Source organism: Microcaecilia unicolor, chromosome 4 (assembly GCF_901765095.1).
Source record: "Microcaecilia unicolor chromosome 4, aMicUni1.1, whole genome shotgun sequence".
Classification (NCBI taxonomy): Eukaryota; Metazoa; Chordata; class Amphibia; order Gymnophiona; family Siphonopidae; genus Microcaecilia; species Microcaecilia unicolor.
Genome location: NC_044034.1, coordinates 346989122 through 347008990, shown reverse-complemented (window position 1 = coordinate 347008990; position 19869 = coordinate 346989122). Strand labels below are relative to the sequence as shown.

At 41.1% G+C, this 19869-nt stretch overlaps 1 protein-coding gene across 2 annotated transcripts in view; it reads left to right on the top strand.

Annotated features, from left to right (window-relative positions):
• Positions 1-19623, top strand: part of HLCS (holocarboxylase synthetase) — a 180180-nt gene extending 160557 nt beyond the window's left edge. For both annotated transcript variants that reach the window (XM_030202215.1, XM_030202214.1), the window contains exons 10-11: positions 8607-8820; positions 16753-19623. In XM_030202215.1, coding sequence (XP_030058075.1) covers positions 8607-8820; positions 16753-16924 — 386 coding nt within the window. In that variant the 3' untranslated portion in view covers positions 16925-19623. The remainder of the gene's footprint in view (positions 1-8606; positions 8821-16752) is intronic.
• Positions 19624-19869: the final 246 nt, after the last annotated feature.

Genomic DNA, 19869 nt, shown 5'->3' with positions numbered 1-19869 from the left:
CTCAGTTTCTCCGCTTCAAGCGGATCTGTACTACAGATGCCGATTACAAGGCACATTCTGAATCTTTTGGCTCTAAATTGTTGCAGAGAAATTATCCACATAAAACCATCAAGAGAGCCTACACCAGAGCCAAGTACAACAATAGAGAATTACTGCTCCAATCTCCACCACGGACACAACATGATGGACAAATTATGACTTTTGTGACAAGATACACTCCGGGTGGAGAGGCTACTGCTGCTATTATTCGCCGCCATTGGGACATTATTAAAGCACACCCAGTGTTCACAAATTACAACATCAGGACGGCATTTTCACGTTCCAAAAATCTGAAAGAAATTTTAAGTCCAGCGGTTTTACCTATGGTTCCCATTGACAACGCAGGCAACTTTGGCCACTTTAAATGCATGAAACCTCGTTGTAAAACATGCCCCACAACCATTGAAGGGACAGATTTCGTCTGTAACGGCATGAGCTATAAATTAAAGTGCAGAACTACATGCCGATCCACGGGTATCATTTACTACATCAAATGTCCATGTGACAAATACTACATTGGGAAATCAATGAGGTCATTACATGAGAGACTGATTGAACACCGTTCACGAATTACTGCACAAAATTTTGGAGCACCTATGGTACAACATTGGACATCGCAAAATCATACCATCGAAGATCTTAAATGTATGGTGATTGAACAAGTGATTCCCTCCACTAGAGGAGGTGATTTAAACAGAAAAATTTTACAGCGTGAAACCTTTTGGATCTTTACATTGGATACTATAGAACCAAGGGGTTTGAATACTTACACACAATGGAGTTGTTTTTTCTAACACAATATTCCCCTTTTGATATAAGAAGTGAGCAATCCAGTTCTTGCCTCTGGTTGGATGGTTCGTAATAAACACGCACACTGGGTTTTGGAACATACCCATATCAGTTCTAGAGTTATCAACAGGCACTAAGTTTAACATAATTTTTTTCAATGTTTTTCAATTTTCTCTATTTCTTAATATATAGAAAAATCTTTTGATATGTTAAAACTTTTGCCACAAACAAATGGTCAACTAAGGAGTGTTTGCTTGAGACATACAAGATGAATATCAACAGTGGTAGTTTTCCACACTAGTCTCAGACAGGGCACAAGCCTTTTATTTTGTTAGAAGTCTTTGTTAAGGACTTTTATTTTGAAGTTAGCTTCATAATCAGCTGGCACGGCTGAGCATTAACAAAAAGATGCCGTGGCCATTTTGAGAGAGACAGAGTAATGCTGCAGTTGCACTTGAGACAGTTACTTGGTAAGCCACCAGCATTTTTATTTAGAATACAAGTAATTATACAACTAATATGCCTTTTAGAACAATTTTGTAAGTAACTTTGTGCTGCATCTTGTTTTTGGTTTTAGAACTGGTGACTCCCCCTTGAAAAAGTAGCCACGAAACGGGGACCTGTCGGGGTTTTAAGAGCACCAACTTGTTCAAGCTAAGTGCTGCATAAAATTAGATGATAGCACATTGATAAACAGAAATACATTTTCATATATAAGATTAGCAAAGGGTGGTGGAGGTTAAGTCAATGATTAGACAATACACACAGATAATACACCCAGTCATTGGGTGAAAAATCAAATAATCTTTATCGTGTGTTATATATGAGACTACTCCACTCTCAATAAGCTGAAGAAGCAATACACTTGTATTCATGTGTGTTTAAATATTTTGTTATATTTCTAGAATAAGCAGCATAAAATGTATGGTACTTGTCAGGTACTTGTGACCTAGATTGGCCACTTTTGGAAATAGGATGCTAGACTTGATGGACCTTCAGTCTGTCCCAGTATAAGTACATAAGTAATGCCATACTGGGAAAAGACCAAGGGTCCATCGAGCCCAGCATCTTGTCCACGACAGCGGCCAATCCAGGCCAAGGGCACCTGGCAAGCTTCCCAACGTACAAACATTCTATACATGTTATTCCTGGGATTTTGGATTTTTCCAAGTCCGTTTAGTAGCGGTTTATGGACTTGTCCTTTAGGAAACCGTCAACCCCTTTTTAAACTCTGCTAAGCTAACCGCCTTCACCACATTTTCCGGCAATGAATTCCAGAGTTTAATTACACGTTGGGTGAAGAAAAATTTTCTCCGATTTGTTTTAAATTTACTACACTGTAGTTTAATCGCATGCCCCCTAGTCCTAGTATTTTTGGAAAGCGTGAACAGACGCTTCACATCCACCTGTTCCACTCCACTCATTATTTTATATATCTCTATCATGTCTCCCCTCAGCCGTCTCTTCTCCAAGCTGAATAGCCCTAGCCTCCTTAGTCTTTCTTCATAGGGAAGTCGTCCCATCCCCGCTATCATTTTAGTCGCCCTTCCCTGCACCTTTTCCAATTCTACTATATCTTTCTTGAGATGCGGCGACCAGAATTGAACACAATACTCAAGGTGCGGTCGCACCATGGAGCGATACAACGGCATTATAACATCCTCACACCTGTTTTCCATACCTTTCCTAATAATACTTATATCTACCACACAAGTTAACTACAGCGCTGAAACCTTTCTGCATTATGCAGCCAGTAACAAGAATGAGGACCGTTTATTAACTGTATACTTGCCCGCAATACCTTTCTGCATTAGCCCCCTGGCTTGTAAAGGTCTTATCCTAAACAGCCCTTTATCTGGTGGGAGCTGTCACCTGCTGAGAGACATGATGGTACAAATCAAAGTAGGGTATACACAAAAAGTAGCACATATGAGTTTATCTTGTTGGGCAGACTGGATGGACCATGCAGGTCTTTTTCTGCCATCATCTACTATGTTACTATGATAATTCTCAAGGATATCAAGGAAGACCATCTCCCTTGTTCTGCTCAGTTCTTATTGTAGTCAGTTTCTGAGTAATTAAAGCCCCTCATTATTAGGACATTTCACAGCAAGGCTGCTTCTCATCTGGTCAAATAATTTTCTTTGATTCATATTTGTGGCTGCTTGCCTTAATTTTTCTACTCCTATTTTCTATTTATATAGCTTCCATTTACTCGTTCCATTCTTTGCCTTATATGCTCCCAGAGGATATGATACAGTTCACTTCTGATATGAAAAGGGTAAAAAGTTATTTCACAAATATATCACACATACAGTAATGTCTCTTAAGCACTCACCATTCATTGCAGGTGGACAATGAAAGGAGGAGGGTGGTTCTATATAGGAAAACCTGTGTTTATTTCAACCATGAAGATTAGAACAATCCAGCCTTTATAAACAGATTAAGCATTGGGTGTTCAAATGTCATGTATCCAAGATGGTTGAAAACCAAAGATCAAGACAGTAGAGCGTGAGTTTGATAAGACATGATGTCCTTTTAAACACCTGAGTTTTCACTGCTGGCAACTGGGATGCATCTTTGGCAGCGTAGACTGAAATAACCAGATGCCCCAATTCTCAGAACTCCCAGGGTAAGCCAACAGCGCAGAAACTATACTGCTGGAACAGTGAAGAAAATTAGCTCGCCAGTGCTCAAAGGAAATGGTATGCAAATTATATGCGCACTGTTAAAGCGAAAGCAAAGAGGGGGGACCTGCTTGGCACATGCGCATAAGAGTTTCACGGTAAGTCCAGCTCCTGTGCGCATGCGCTAGGCAAACCCGAACATGAAGCACACATTGGCATCTATTTTCTGCACCTTAGCTTCTGAATTTTATTTTATTTTTTTTACTTGGAAGGCTTATATTTAAATGCAGGAAACAGGTGACTGTTGGGCTCATTTTCGAAAGAGAAGGACGTCCATCTTTCGACATAAATCGGAAGATGGACGTCCTTCTCCCAGAGACGTCCAAATGGGTATAATTGAAGCTCGATTTAGGACTTCAACTGCACTCCGTCGCAAGGATGGCCAAAGTTCAAGGGAGCATGTCGGAGGCATAGGGAAGGCGGGACTTGAGCATGCCTAACACTTGGATGTCGCTGACCCATAATCTAAAAAAACAAGGACGAGCACTTGGACGTTTTCACCCGGACCTGTTTTTCTTACGACTAAGGCACAAAAGGTGCCCAAAATGACCAGATGACCACCGGAGGGAATCGGGGATGACATCCCCTTACTCCCCCAGTGGTTACCAACCCCCTCCTACCCTCAAAAAAAAATCTTTAAAAATATTTTGTGCCAGCCTCAGATGTCATACTCGGGTCCATGGCAGCAGTAAGCAGGTCCCTGGAGCAGTTTTAGTGGGTGCAGTGCACTTCAGACAGGCGGACCCAGCCCCATCCCCCACCAGAAACCAACTGTACCCACATCTAGGTGCTCCCCTTTACCCTTAAGGGCTATGGTAGTGGTGTACAGTTGGGGGTAGTGGGTTTTGGGGGACTCGGCACACAAAGTAAGGGAGCTATGTTCCTGGGAGCAATTTATGTAGTCCACTGCAGTGCACCTTAGGGTGCCCGGTTGGTGTCCTGGCATGTCAGGGGGACCAGTGTACTAAAAACGCTGTCTCCTCCCATGACCAAATGGCTTGCATTTGTTTGTTTTTGACATGGACGTCTTTGGTTTCGAAAGTTGCTGAAAATCAGAAACGTCCATGTCTAGGGACGGCAAAAATATGGGTTTCTCCGCCCCTGGATTTGGACGTTTTGCAAGGACGTCCAAATTGCAACTTGGATGTCTCTTTCGAAAATGCCCCTCAATGTGTGCTTTCACTTTTGGGTTTACTTGGACTCGTGCATATTTGTTTCAGTCTACTGGCACTTAGGGGCTTGCATGGGCTTCCTTCTGCTTCAAAATGAAAGAAAAACCGGCAGATTTTAAAGAGAGAATTATGAGTAATTCTCTCTTCAAACACCTGAACATCTGCTTTGAGCTGGTGTAATTTTTCAGCGATAAGGGTGGCTTTGTTTTGTGCGCTGTTCTCTTGAGCATTGGGAGGGAATAGGAAATGAACTCATTAGCATCTGTTTGACTACATTAGAATGGTATTTGCGCTAATGTTTGGCACGCTTGTTGTTTCCCATGCTAGAGCCTCTGAGCATTCTGTGTTCACTAATTCAGGTCCTAGTCTGGCGTAATGGCCTCTAAGTCCCGCATTTGCGTCTGAGCATCGGGGCCTTAATAAATCAATTGAACATTATTTGACATTATCCATTGTGCTCTGCCACTTTAGAATGTGTGATGGCTTTAATCAGGCACCTGCTTTCTTAGGGCGCAATTCTATAACTTGTCGCTACATGTTAGGTGTTTCAAATGGCACAGGCGGAGTGCCAGTTTCATAATGGTAGCTATATGCACAGATGCAATTCTAGAATACAGGTGTAAACTAGAGAGTTGCACGGGGACAGAAATCTTACCCATCCCCGCCCGTCCCTGCTGGAATCTTACCCGTCCCCACCCATCCCCACTGGAATCTTACCCATCCCCGCAAAAATTTAAACCATCCCAACCCGTCCCCGTAAGAATTTAATAGTACATAAAAGAAAGTTTCAGTCAGCTCCCTCAGTCTCTTTTTGGATTTGAGCCACAGCACTGTAGGCAAGGAAGGAACGGAAGTTGGAACTTGGAACTCTGGTGCGCACATGAAAGATTTGTCTCTGATTCACTGGCAGTGTGTGCTGAGAGGTCGCCAGATGCACGCGCCAGTAGGTCAGGTGACATCTGATTCTCGTGCCTGTGTCAGAGCTGAGGTCTATGCACCAGCCTGGGAGCAAAGAGGATTAATAGTAACATAGTAAGTGACAGCAAATAGACCTGAACGGTCCATCCACTCTGCCCAATAGTCACACTCATGATCAATTCATCATTAAATCAACGAGTGTGATATTATATACTTGATTATGGTTTTTCTTTTGTGTTTCTGGAACAAAGACCACAGAAGTCTATCTGGCCCCATCCTTATGTTCCAACTGCTGGAGTTGCCATCGAAGCCCACTCCAGCCTATTCATGTTCTCATTTGTGGGACACAGACCGTAAAAGTCTGTCAACACTGTCCTCATGTTCCAGCCACTGAAGTTGCTGTCTAAGCCCTTTCCAGCCCATCCTACACCAGATTGCCATGTATGAGACACAGACCATACAAGTCTGCCAGGTATCAGCTCTAGTTCATCACAGCCAGAGTCACCATCTAAGTGTCACTTGACATATCCACACACATGCAGCCATTTAAGGTTAGCTTTTATATAACTTCCATTTTCTAATTAGAGATCCTCTGTGTTCATCACACGCCTTTTTGAATTCTGTCATCATTTGTGACTCTACCACCTCCTTAATGGAAGACTTTCCACATTTATGCTGTTAAAGCAAGGAAGAAGAGGAGGAGGAGGAGACAGCACTCAAATTGGTATTCGGTAGATGAGAGGCTGGTGCAGGTGCAGCTTACACTTCCACAGGAAGCCCACAGAACTGGTTCTATCCCCGCGGGAACCCCACAGGAACTGTCTCCATTCCCGCGGGAACCCCGCAGAACTGGTTCCATCCCCGCGGGAACCCCGCAGGAACTGCCTCCGTCCCCGCGGGTTCCGCGGGATTCCCACGGGGACGGAAACCGTGCAGCTCTCTAGTGTAAACCTTCATTTATGCACACAAAGTTAGGCATGCTTACTTAAGCCAAGTCAATGGTAGACGTAACTGGGTGCGCCTAAGTGCCGTGAGTTAGGTGTGTGAATGGGAGACATGCCCACGTGCCATCCACACTCTGCCCAGGTGTACGCCCTCCCCCATACAGTTACACATTATGTGTGCCAGTTACCTTGGCACTTACACACACGTGACATACGTAGCTACACTTGCACAGTTATAGAAGGCATTTTGTTTACTGGATCAGGGTAGCGTTAATAGATGGTTATACTGGAACTAGATGATTGTACAACAGAAAAAATGGGAGGGTGACCAAGGATACCAAAGACTGGAAGATGTATGTTGGTGAAAGGTGTTTATTGAAGTACGAAGACGCGACACAATGTTGTGTTTCGGCCGTTAGGCCTGCATCAGGAGTCTATAAAATGTGTATTTACAATAAAAGTTAAAAACAAATCAAATTTAAAACAATATACATGTAGAATATACATAAATATATGTAAAACTAAATTCAAAAATAAAATGACTGTATTTTCTCGTTATGAATGCAATAAAAATGACAAATATTATGTTATACTCAAAATGTATGTAAAAAATAAAGATTATATTCCGGTCGTTAGGTGTTAAATCAAAAGACTATGAACATATAATAAATATTAAAAACATATCAACTATAAAATAATATGTAAATAAATTGCAAAAATATATATAAATGTAAAAAACATAAAATGTATATGAATATGTATATTGGTAAGACATAAAATATATTATAATAGAAATAACTCATAATGAATAAAAGGATTTGGAACTAGATGATTAAAAGAGGAAATAATTTATTAGTAGCATATTGCTATTTTAAGACTTTTTATATCCATATGGATGGATAAATATAAATTACATTACAATACAAATTGACATTTGTACCCCACACATGCCTCATGAGTTCAATGTGGTTTACAGAATAAGAGAACTGGGCATACCCAGGGAAATTACAAACTTTTACTTAAAAAAAAAAAAAAGAGAGGAAAACCACATAAACTTCAGCAATGAGCTACGTACTTTTTAAAGAAATGGGTCTTCAATAATTTACGAAACTTACTGTAATTAGATTGATACCTAATCATGTTTATTCCAATAATTAGCAGCCTGGTATGCAAATGTTGCTGAGAAAAACTTCTTATAATCAATCTTCCTAGGTTTGGGATAATGCAATGTTAAAAATTCCCTAGATTCTCATCTTGAGTTTTTGGCCGATAAATAAAAATATATAATTAGGGACATGCAAAATAAAAAAAAATTTAATGACCATAGCTTAAAAACAATGTGTAATTGTACCGGCAGCCAGTGCAGATGCAACAACAAACCCCCTCAAATTTTGTAACTTTTTAAAAATCATTTGGGCAATGGTATTCATCAGTATCTGAATTTTCTTAGTAATAATCTTTTTACAACCCAGATAAATGATACAAGATCAGTAGATACAGTGATAAAGACTAGACAGTAGATTACAATGGAGGGCCCCACTGGAGAAAGAAATGGGGGATTTGATGAAATCTGATAAATTTACCTAGATGATTGGGGTTGGGAGGAAAATATGAAATTGGTTATCAGAACCAGGTGTTTGCTAGGGATCTGAGTGACAGTGAGGCGGATGGCAGTATTATAGTTTGAGATGGATGGTGCATAATTCACGGATTGGTCAGATATCTAATATTTTACGTTTAATACAGAATGCCCTAAATATTTGAATACATATCCTTTATGCTTTTTTTCAGGGGGGGGGGGGGGTGGGAGGCAGAAGAGGGTAGGCGCATAGTTTGCTTGTTTGGAGGGGGGGGGAATTAGTTTTCCGTGATGTCTCTGTTTATGTTCTTTATAATTATATTTATGCAGAGGATTGCTGTTGTATTAGTGAGGTACTGATTATCCTGTAATTGAGCAGATGTTGTAATGGCTTGGAATGTTGGTTGCCCTTGGTTAAAACTTCAGCAAAATATAAAGTAAAAAAAAAAAGTGAAACTTAATATTTTGCTTCCTTTAGGCTGTGGATTTAACGTGAATAATAGCAATCCTACAATCTGCATCAATGATCTCATCGTGCAATACAACAGGAAACACCAGACAAAGCTAAAACTCCTCAGTTCAGACTGTCTGATCGCTAGGGCAGTGACAGTACTGGAGAATCTGATAGACACATTCGAGGACAAAGGGCCCAATGGAGTCCTTCCCCTATATTATAAATACTGGGTTCATAGGTAAGTGGAGCCTCCTTTCTGTCCAGTTAATTGAAAGAGTTTTAATTGAATCTCTCACAATATAAACTTGCCTGTTTTTTAATTTGCAGTATATCTCCTTTATGGCCTAATTGTTGGTGTGTCCTATATTTGTAGTCTGAAGAAAAAGCGGAGTCCGAGAAGATATAACATTCCAGTTTGTGCTGTTGGCTTTCTTTACATGCATCAGTGTGCTACTTTTCATTTAGGTCTGTTGAGGATCAACAAGCTGCTGCCTAATTTCAAAGCAGCAAATAGGTTGAACTTTAAAAGATTTTAAGTATTAAGACGGGGTTGGACAACCTTTATACACAGAGGGCCGCAAGAATGTCGGTGCTATCCCTTGTGGGCTGCATACAGAAAATTAACAAATGTGCCATAAAATTCTCTGCCAACAAAACACAATGTGATGACTGAATGAACATAAATTATTACCAGAAAGGCCTGTTACCATATACTTCTGTGTTTCAAAACAGTTACTAATGCTGTCAAACAAGTCTTCAAAGGTTCCATTGACCACAAAACACTTGTTAATGACATTTGTGCAGGCCATTTTCTGTGTATACTTCCCATGGTCTTGAGGGCCACATAAAATTCAGTGCAAGCCACATGGGGCCCATGGGCACACGTTGCCCAACTCTGTATTAAGGGGCTAGTTTTTAGTGTAGGGCAGATATAACCAGTAGTGTTTTAAACAGCTATCCTAGACAAAATTTAAGCTACAGAGCGGCTATCTAGGTTGCAGCTGAGGATGGGCTAATTTAGAACTAGGTTTTTGACTAAGTTGCATTCCCCTGACTTAAAAAACACAAGTCATCACTATTCGCATCCGGTCAAGCTTGCCAAAAAATCCTATTAGTCCAACCAACTAGCTAAGTCTAACAATCGCACAAAGTCAAATACTGTTCCAACTCTAGCCGATATCTCTTTGGATTCCATTTCCTTTAGCCTAGCCGCTTCGAAGGCAAATGTCTGGGATGCATTTACTCTTCCCTCTCTCATCCAATTAGAAAAAGTTATCAACTTCTATGCGTCTGGCTACTTCACAACTTGATCCTTTCCCCTCATCTTGGATCAAAATTAACAGGCTTGAATTTTCTCTCTTAATCTTTCTAAGGGACAGGTTCCTGCACTGTGGAAAACGGCGGTAGTTCGTCCCATACTTAGGACTGTCTCTTTGGATCCTGCGCTTCCTGAAGATTATAGACTTGTTTCCAATCTCTGTGTTCTTTCAAAAATTATGGAAAAGGTTGTTTTTCAGCAACTGCTTCAGTTCATGGATAGCCATTTCATCCTTCATCCTAGACAAACAAGGTTTCGTGCGCTTCAAAGCACTGAAACTACTGTAACATCCTTAAACAGTGAATTACACACTTATCTTGATTCTGGAATGGTTTTTCTTCTTGTTTCATTAGATCTTTTGGCAGCCTTTGACCTCATTGATCACTCTTTGCTTCTCTGTCACCTTCAGTCTTCAGCACGGTATTTCAGTGGTTTTCCTCTTTCCTTACCGATAGGAGTTTTACTGTTTCTACAGCATTATCAATGTCTTCTCGTAGTTCACTGCAATGTGGTGTCCCTCAAGGGTCAGTCCTGTCTACTCTTTTATTTAACATCTTTCTTAGCCCCCTCTGGCTTTTCTTATCCAAGAACAAAACATACAAGTTTTCATGTACGCAGATGACATCCTATTGATTTTTCCAGTTTCACCTTCACTTCCGGATATGTCCCAGCTACAAACTTGTCCTCTAGCCATGGCTTTTCCTACACAGAATGGTTCTTAATTTGTCAAAAACGGTAGCGTGTTAGATTTCTGGTTCCTTTTCAGTTCCGTCTGTTCCACTTCATTTTTTCAACACAGTAATTACCCCTGTCACTTACCTTGGGGTCATTTTTTATTCTAGATTGTCTTTTCAATTTCGTGTCTCTCAGGTAGTCATAAAAAGTTTCTATTGGCTTCGGCGGATTCGGTCTATGAACCGGTATCTAGATTTCAGTGCTCTTCACACTCTGATTCATGCATTTGTCATTACACGTATTGACTACTGTTGGTACTTCACAGAATACTGTTTTCTATGGGCTCCCAACCTTTGTTCTTCAACGTCTGCAATCCTTACACAATTGGGAAGTCTGTTTTTTGTATTATGCGAAACGTTTTGATCATGTTACACCTTTCTTCAATTACACTGGCTTTCAGTCCAGTTTAGTTGTTGATTTAAGGTACTTTGTTTGGCTTACAGGCACTTCACCAGGCTGCCCATTCTATCTTTCGACTGTTACGATTCCTTATACTCCTCGGTCTCTCCTTTCTCTTGATTCTTACAGACTAGTACTTCCTTCACCTAAAAACATGCACTATGAAACCACCAGTCATCCAGCTTTTTTTTTCTCCTTCCCTCCAGAACAACTTGCCCCCTTACCTCCGAATGGAGTTGTCTTTTGTTACATTTAAATCACTTCTCAAAGCCCATTTTTTTAAAATTGGCATTCAGTCTTAAATTTCCAGGCCCCAGCTAACCTACTCTTCATTTTGCATTCGGTGATAAGATTAGATGGTTACTGGTTTTTTTTTTTTTTTTTTTACTTGTATGCTTTTGCTTGTTTTAGTTGTAGCTTTGGTGGTGGTTGCTATAGGAATAATTACTCTGTCCTATTTGATTTGGTGTTCCTTTCTGATTTTCTTATTGTTTTTAGAATTGTAAACCGCCTAGACCATCTTTTGGAATTTTGGCAGGTTATCAAGTACCTAATAAGCATGAACATCTCCGAGGACACCTTTGGTGTTCACTTATATATTCTGATATTTGTCAGCACTTGCTCATTTCTGATCTGAAGGATTACCTTTGAAAACTAATTTAAAAAATGTATTAAGTTAGTCCAATAAAAAAGGTATCATCTTATTTTTCTTTTCTATGGTTTGTTTTATTTCTGTTTATTTACCTGAAAAGGATAGGACAGAAATCCACAGGGGAAGTAAAACTAAAGACTTAAATTTCTGCAGACTTTCGTCTTATAACTTTAAAAACACTACCTTTCCTCCAGTTTATTCTTATCCAGAGGAAATGTCACCATTGGTCTTTTCTGCTGCATTTTTACCCTTGTCTCCCCTCTCCCATATAGTCTTATCAATGTGGACACATTTATTCACCATAGCCCATCCATAGTTACCCCACGTAACACTACATCATCTACCCTCTCTTCTCTGATGCACCTTTCTGTGGGCAGGATGTGGCAAAGGAGAGGCCCTGGCAGGGCTAGCCAACCTGCTTTCATCACTGCTGCTGTCAGCATCCCGCTGAAAGTTTGGAGAACTTGGGAGGGGCGATGACTAGAAAGATGCAGGAGTAAATAATATATTCACCACCTAGTAGTCGGACCAGTGGTATAACAATGGATGGACATAGGCTCACCCAACAGCAGCACACTGCTGCAGTGGCTGGTAGGGATCCCCAAGCCCCGCCAGCTTAAGATCTCCCCGAAGGCGCCCAGAAACACCTGTGCATAGCTTGCCAGTCGGCAACTGATCCAGGTACTCTGTCACAAGCTCAGTTTTTGTTGATTCATAGAGTGCTGGCGGCAGCGACTCAAGAAGCAGCTGCTGAGCTATGCACAGGAGTTTCTGGGCACATTTGGGGATTTCTTCAGCTGGTGGGGCTTTGAGGCCCCTGTCAGCTCAGGTACTTATAGTTTCTTTTAAAAGTTGAGTGTGGGAGAGGAAGGGGTGGGGCGGGAGTGGAAAGGACAGTTAGTGCCCACTCAAAATCTGTTCTGTGGCAGCAGTGGGTAGGACAGAGAATTGCAAGCTGGGATTATGTAATGTGCACTCTGGAAGTTATATAATATTCACATCTTCTAATGAGCAATCTTAAGTTCTTACTCCTTTATCTATGTTCATTCTGCTAAACAAGAGCATGACACTGATGGGAAATAATAAAATTTCTTATTTACAGTCAATATGAGCTGTTCACGTGTAGAAGTTGTAAGGAAAAGTATGAAGACAGAAATGATACAAGTAATGTCTGAATGTTTAGAATACCACAGAATAAAAAGTAAAATGTCAGTTTTATAACTGCTCTAACAAACAGTAATTAAGTGATATTTGGAACGAACATGCAAATCTCTAGACATAAAACATCACCTGTTGTTACCCACAAGTATTTACAGAGCTTGACTTACGACCAAGATCAATAAGCTGGTCACTTTTCGGGAATGGCAGACACTACAGGCAGCACTTGACCAATGTTCCAACACCGATAAGTATTGACAGTGTAGAGAGGACAGCTAATGAGATGAAGGTTGTTGATGTAGCTGAAGATGAGCTGGTGGTGCATTTTATACCATTTAGTTATCATTTCTGTCTCGGATGGTTTGATTAGATAGTGACAAGTGATTGGCTGGTTTTCTTTGTTGTTACTTGAAAAGGCACAGGAATGTCTTGTGATGTTATTTCTGGAAAATTCTCCCCAAATTCAGTTTCTAATGAGTCTGAGGATAACCTGACCCGAGAGTCCTGGTTATATTGTTCAAATTATTTTGTCCTTGCATCAGCCAAATAGTCACAGGCATTGTACTTCCAAAATGCAAACATTTGCAAAAGTTGAAGCAAAGTTCATGCTATAGAAGTCTTCAGCATTTCTCCTTTGTATTCAGTATATTAGCTCTGCATTTGCCCCTGCTCTGCAAGGCATTAGTGTTTGTGGCAGAGAGATGTCACACTTGTGGAGCGGGAGAGAGAGGGAGATGGCTGTACAAAGATCAGGAAGGAAGTCAATCCATTAGAGGGCATTTCAGTTCAACAGTAGATGGCCCCTACCATTTGGTGGTTCCATGCTTTTTGCCAGGCTGGCTCAATGGTAGCTACATCCCTGCCCTCTATTTATTTTATTTATTTATTGCATTTGTACCCCACATTATCCCACCTTTTTGCAGGCTCAATGTGGCTTACATGGTGTTAATTTGGTATGATCATTACATAGTATTAGATACAGTCGGTAATAAAGTTGGAAGTAAAAGAGGAGTTAGTTAGAAGGTAGTGGGTAAGGTCGTGTCGAAGTGTTTTAGAGCGTTTGGGTGATGTACGGAGTAGTATGATTCCTCAAGGATTGTTTTTGTATGCTATGTTGAAGAGAAATGTCTTTAAAGATTTGTAGTTTGATTCATCGAGGATTACTTTTGTAGGCTTTGTTGAAGAGAAATGTCTTCAAAGATTTGCGAAAGTTGGTTAAGTTGTCCGTGGTTTTCAGGGTCTTGGGTAGTGCGTTCCATAGCTGTGTGCTTTTGTACGCGAAGGTAGTAGCGTATGCCTGTTTGTATTTGGTTCCTTTACAGCTGGGGAAGTTCAGGTTGAGGAACTTACGGGCTGATCTTCTGGCATTTCTGGGTGGTAAGTCTATTAGGTTCAGCATGTAGATTGGGGCCTCTGCTTGAATGATTTTGTGTATGGTCGTGCAGATCTTGAACTCAATTCGTTCCTTGAGCGGGAGCCAGTGTAGTTTCTCTCTTAGGTGTTTTGCGCTTTCGTATTTGGGTTTTCCAAAAATAAGACGGGCTGCGGTGTTCTGGGCTGTTTGGAGTTTTTTAATGGTCTGTTCTTTACATCCAATGTACAAAGCTAGGTAGATGGTGCTTAGAGTGGCAGAGGTGTTGTAGATTTATTGCTTCCAGTAAATCGTAGAGGAAGGGAAAAAATGAATATTCTAAATATGAACATGCATTTTAAACTTTGGGGCAGGCGTTGGGAGGTGATTTCATCCAGGTTTCAGTGCCACAAAAGTGCTGGTGATTAATTTTTATTTATTTATTAGGATTTATTTACAACCTTTTTGAAGGAATTCACTCAAGGTGGTGTACAGTAAGAATAAAACATGAGCAATAGGCAATTACAGCAGTAAAAATATTCAAACAACAATACAAAGTATGGCATAGTATACTAACAATGTCAACACAATACATAATAGAACATTTTAATAGACAGCATTGGGTATAAGCAAAGATGGAACATATAGATAGGTAAGAGAGTAAGAAGAGTTAGAAAGTATAAGGAGACTAATTTAAAGAAAGCTGCACATGAGGTCAGAGAGATGGTTAAATATATCAGCTAGGATAGGAGTGGATAAACATGTCCTACTGCAGCCCATGTCACTCGTGTGTGTAAGTGAGACTAACATGTTAGTTACTTCTTCCATTGAAGGCCTGGTTGAAGAGCCAAGCTTTCACCTGCTTCCTGGAGTACAGATAGTCTTTATGTTCAGCAGAGCCTTTCAGGTAGTACATTCCAGAGTGTTAGGGCTACTCCGGAGAAGGCTCGCTTGTGGGTATCACATCGTTGGGAGGGAGACAGGAATGCAGGATGGAAATGTTTAAAGCTTAGAGATAAGTGATCCCGGTTGAGAGTTGAAGGGGAAGGGTGGGAATGCTCTGTTGCAGTCAGGGGAGAAGTTAGATAAGCAAACGTGTTTTGGGAAATGTTGGCCGATGGACCCCCTTCTTTCCCCCCTTCCCCCTTTTTATTTCTCTCTCTGGCTCGAGACGACTTGAGTAGTGGGAGGAGGGGAGAGGTGGGTGGGATAGCAAAAGAATGAAGGGACAAAATGGGACAAGGGAGTTTAACTGATATTTAGGGTTGTTACACTGCATATGTTGGATAATTCAGGGAATGGCTGGCTTGGGGGAGGGAGCTATATGGGATAGGAGAGATATGACAAAGCCATGTTACTATAAACATTGGCAAAACACTGATGAGAGGGAGAGTGGGGGGAGGGGGGTTAATGTTTGGAAATGTTTGTTGATCCAACCACTGAATGACATGTATATACATAGTTTTGTTTACAAAATAGTGTTGCATATTGAAAATGACAATTGTATGAGATGAATCATCAATAAAAATTGTTGCAACATAACGCTTAGAGATAAGTGAATCATTTGGGCTATGGGGGGGGGGGGGGACTTTATGCATTGAGGGAGACAGCTTTTCAGGTGCTCTGTTTTGTCTAGAACACAAATGGAATGAATTTCAAACTTATTGAAGGGAAGGTTAAGCATCTTAAAATTAGGTGTGTTATAAATAAGTAATTGAAATGAAAGTGAGTTCTCTTTATCAAGAATATAAGGTGCAGCTTCATTGCAACTGCGTCAAACACCTCTCAGTGACCATCACCTTGATAAATAGACCCTATAGCTCAGTGATTCCCAAATCTGGTCCTGGAGCCCCCCCCCCCCCCCCCCTCCAGCCAGTCAAGTTTTCAGGATACCCACAATGAATACTCATGAAAGAGATTTGCATGCAGTTGAGGCAGTGCATTCAAATCTCTCTCATGAATATTCATTTTGGGTATCCTGAAAACCTGACTGGCTGGGTGGGGGGGCTCCAGGACCAGGTTTGGGAACCACTGCCATAGCTAATCCAGCCTGCAGTATGGCAATTAACACACACACCGCCTGCAGTAACAGCTGGGCTAGAGAATACAGTAGATAATGCACCTTAGAGTTAATGTACAGGTAGTTACCATGCATTGATCATTAACATGGCACAGTTAATTCCACCTGAGTAGATATAATGAAATGCATCGTATCTGCAATGCAGTGAATTCACATTTAATTTTTTGTTTTTTTCCATATCTGAATGGGAAGCTTCTGGGGAACACCCTGACAGCTTAATTCAGAGGTTTTGCAGTTAACATCATTTTAATTTTGGCAACTAACGTGCAGTAGCTGCAAATTCTTACTGTATTATAAGTTTATCACTCGGTGCTTCCATCATTCAGGCACTGTGGCTCCTCAGTCCCTTTTTGATCCTGCATTTGTCTGCTTGAATAATAACTATTGAGTCTCTGTGCTAGTAATATGTGCTTTTGACTGCAAGGAAGGTATTTGCCTAACTGCTCTTGGATTACGTTTTCTTCTTTATTTTTACAGTGGCAAACAAGTCCGGCTGGGGAATGAGGAGGGTCCACTAGCATGGATAGTTGGTCTAGATGATAACGGATTTCTTCAAGTTCACCAAGAAGGCAAAGACATCGTCACAGTTCACCCAGATGGCAACTCTTTTGACATGCTGAAGAACCTGATTATCCCAAAGCAGCAGTAATGCCAGGACCATATTACTGGAAGGTGACTTTTCCTGTGGGGTGGTATAGATAGGCCTTTTGAGAAGGCCATCTAATGTTGCAGCTGGATTCTCTGAGGCCTCCTCTGATTCTGAAAAGCCTTAAATAATAAGACTCAGTTCCAGAAAGGGTACACGGATTATTAAACGAGTTAACTAAAGGAGTTCGTTTTTGAACCCAGCAAGTCTTTATTTTTTTTCCTATTCCTTTGACCTTCCAGCTTGAAATGTGACTGAGGATTTCCCCATATTATAAACTGCTCCCCTATTTATCCCATTCATCACTGGGCTAGGCCTTGGCAAGGGACAACAAATCATAGCTCTCTCCAGAACCCTGAGCTTTGTCACTGGGTGCTGCTTCTGTTGAGTGGCCATGAGTCTCTTCCACTCCACCAGGGACTATGAACATGTCCTCTGCAGCGTCCCCGATCTTGCTGGTCTAAGGAGCAGAAATTTAGTCTTCCTTGTGGCAGAGAGTAACAGCAAGCCACGGGACAAGTCCTCAACACTGTATGTAATATAATAACTATTAACCTTTTAACCTATACATCCCCTACCCCTCCACCCCCCACCCCAAAATATAATAGTTGGAGCAGCAAAACTTGTAATATTTTTGTAGATAATTTTTCTTTGGCAGTCAGACAAAATCATGAAGCCTCTGGTTTGTTTCCCATTCATGTGGCATCCCTGAAAAGATACTGTAAGGAGTCTAAAAAGCCCCTCCTGCTGAGCCATTTGCATCTTTATGAATCTAAGTGAATGCTGATCATCAGAACCCTGTGCAGACCTCACTCCAGACTGCAATTTTGTACCTTCGGTGCCCAGGTTTGCCCTTCCAAGTTGTTCATGCTTCAGTTTTCCCTGTTCCTCAAGATTTTTCCAAGCCTCACAATTAATCATGGATTTGGAATTGGATTTTAAATGTGGCTTTTCACCTTCCCAAAAGCAAGCTCAGAGCCCTCATAGAACAGAGAGCGGAGTGAGTAACATGAAGTAAGGAACTGGGCTGGGTTACACAAGTCTTGGTTATACTGTGGGATAGAATCTGACAGTTATATGGCTACCATTTGATGAAAAACCAGTGAGCAAACCTATAGTCATTGGCCACTGGTTTTCTGCCCCGTATTTTGTGCCTTCTTGGCTCAGCATGATTTCTAAGACGGAGACCCTTTTCTTCAGAATTGCACTCAGGTCGGAACATTCACATGGACTTGTCTGCGCAGGTAGTGCCAGTTGAGTTCAGCTTCCTCTGTATTTACTACTCTTTAGGTAAGTTAGGGGCCCTTTTACGAAGCTGCACATGCCTAATGTAGCTTAAAATGGTGTACTGTGGGATGCCCTAAGGTGTCCTGTGGTAACTGCCAAATGTTCATACCCTAACCGTGCACTAGAAAAAATGTATATATTTTTTGAAAGCACATATTGGGGGGGGGGGGGAGGGGGGGAGAGAGTAGGTATCCCTACTCAACGCAGTTACTTTATAGTGTGCTAACTGATTAGCACACAGTACGTGAACCCTTACCGCTTACAAAATGGGTGTTGATGAGTACAATGTCTGCTTGCTAATGGCATCATTAATGCATGACCTTTAATACAAAAAAAAGCCATTTTTATGTAAGTGGTAAAAATGGCCTTAATGCGTGGGAAAGAGCCGTGTAGGGGCTCACTAAGGCCACATTTTAGCGCAGCTTAGTAAAAGGGCCCTTTAGTTTGAGGTATTCAGGAGAAGGCCAAAAAAGGGTCCAGGCTTTTGGGACAGTTTTTCTCACAGCTCAAAATTTTCCTTTGTGACCTGAGGAACGCAAACGAAGATAATCCATGTCAGACCATATCAATTAAAATCTGAGCACCTAGTAATAACTTCTACAGATTAATTCGTGGGAATTAAATAAATCTGTTTTTATCTCAGATTTCGTCTAGACAGCTTTCAAATAATGTATAGGCTATTTTTTAAATGTTCATTTTAGCTACTGTTTGTATAGGATTTTAAGATCTTGCACACACCTGTATCCAGTAAAAATAAAAAGATTATATAAGCTGAGATCAAAGAACAGTACAGCGTATGCTGCAGTCTTGGCATCTGGCCAGAGGGCCTTTTAAACTCCAAGCCCTTAATATCTGTAGGAGTTCTTATACTGCCATAAACACAGTTCCAGTTTCTCATGGTTGACATCATGGCTTTTCATAGTCCCTACAGGGCCTTTTAATGAAAAACATGGTTTTTTTTTTTTTATCAGCTGCAGTGCTGTTTTGGGTCTATATTTAAAAAAAAAAAATTTGGTGCATCAAAAATAGGACCTGTTATTTTTAATTTCCTTTTTTTTGCAAATGAAAACTAATGAAGTGTGGACATGCCAGAGCTCTGGGAAATCCTGTGGGAATCCCAGTGGTTTTAATGGCCTGCTTTTATGTGTACAGGAGTGTACAAAGCCTTAAGAAGTGAAATGGAAAACAAGCAGGTTTGACTCTTTAATTTTCACTTCAGATAAAATGATGAATTTTGAAAAGAAAACTGTAAGAGAACAAGTGACTTTAGAACATTCTAACTAGAAGCTGCTACTGTCAGAATTAGTAATTTTATTCACTTGCAAAGTTTGTTACTTGCTCTAGTATCTCAGCACTTAAGTCAAACCTACGGCAAGGTTAAAACATACAGGAGGTAATTTCATAACAGTGCCTATATAAAACTAGCCTTTGAGCCCGTAAAAACGGGCTATTATAGGAAGGGGGGGTTGAAAGGCCCGCCCCCGCTGCCGAGTTCGCCGCTGCCCCTCCCCCTCCGAATTCGCCCTCCCCACCGATCCGTCACCACCCACCTTCCACCCGGCCGGGCCCTCGCTCCGCTATTGAAACAGCGAGGGTCCGGGAACGCAGCACTGAGCTCTGCTGAGCTGCCGACGTCGGCCTTCGTTCTTCTTCTCTGCCTG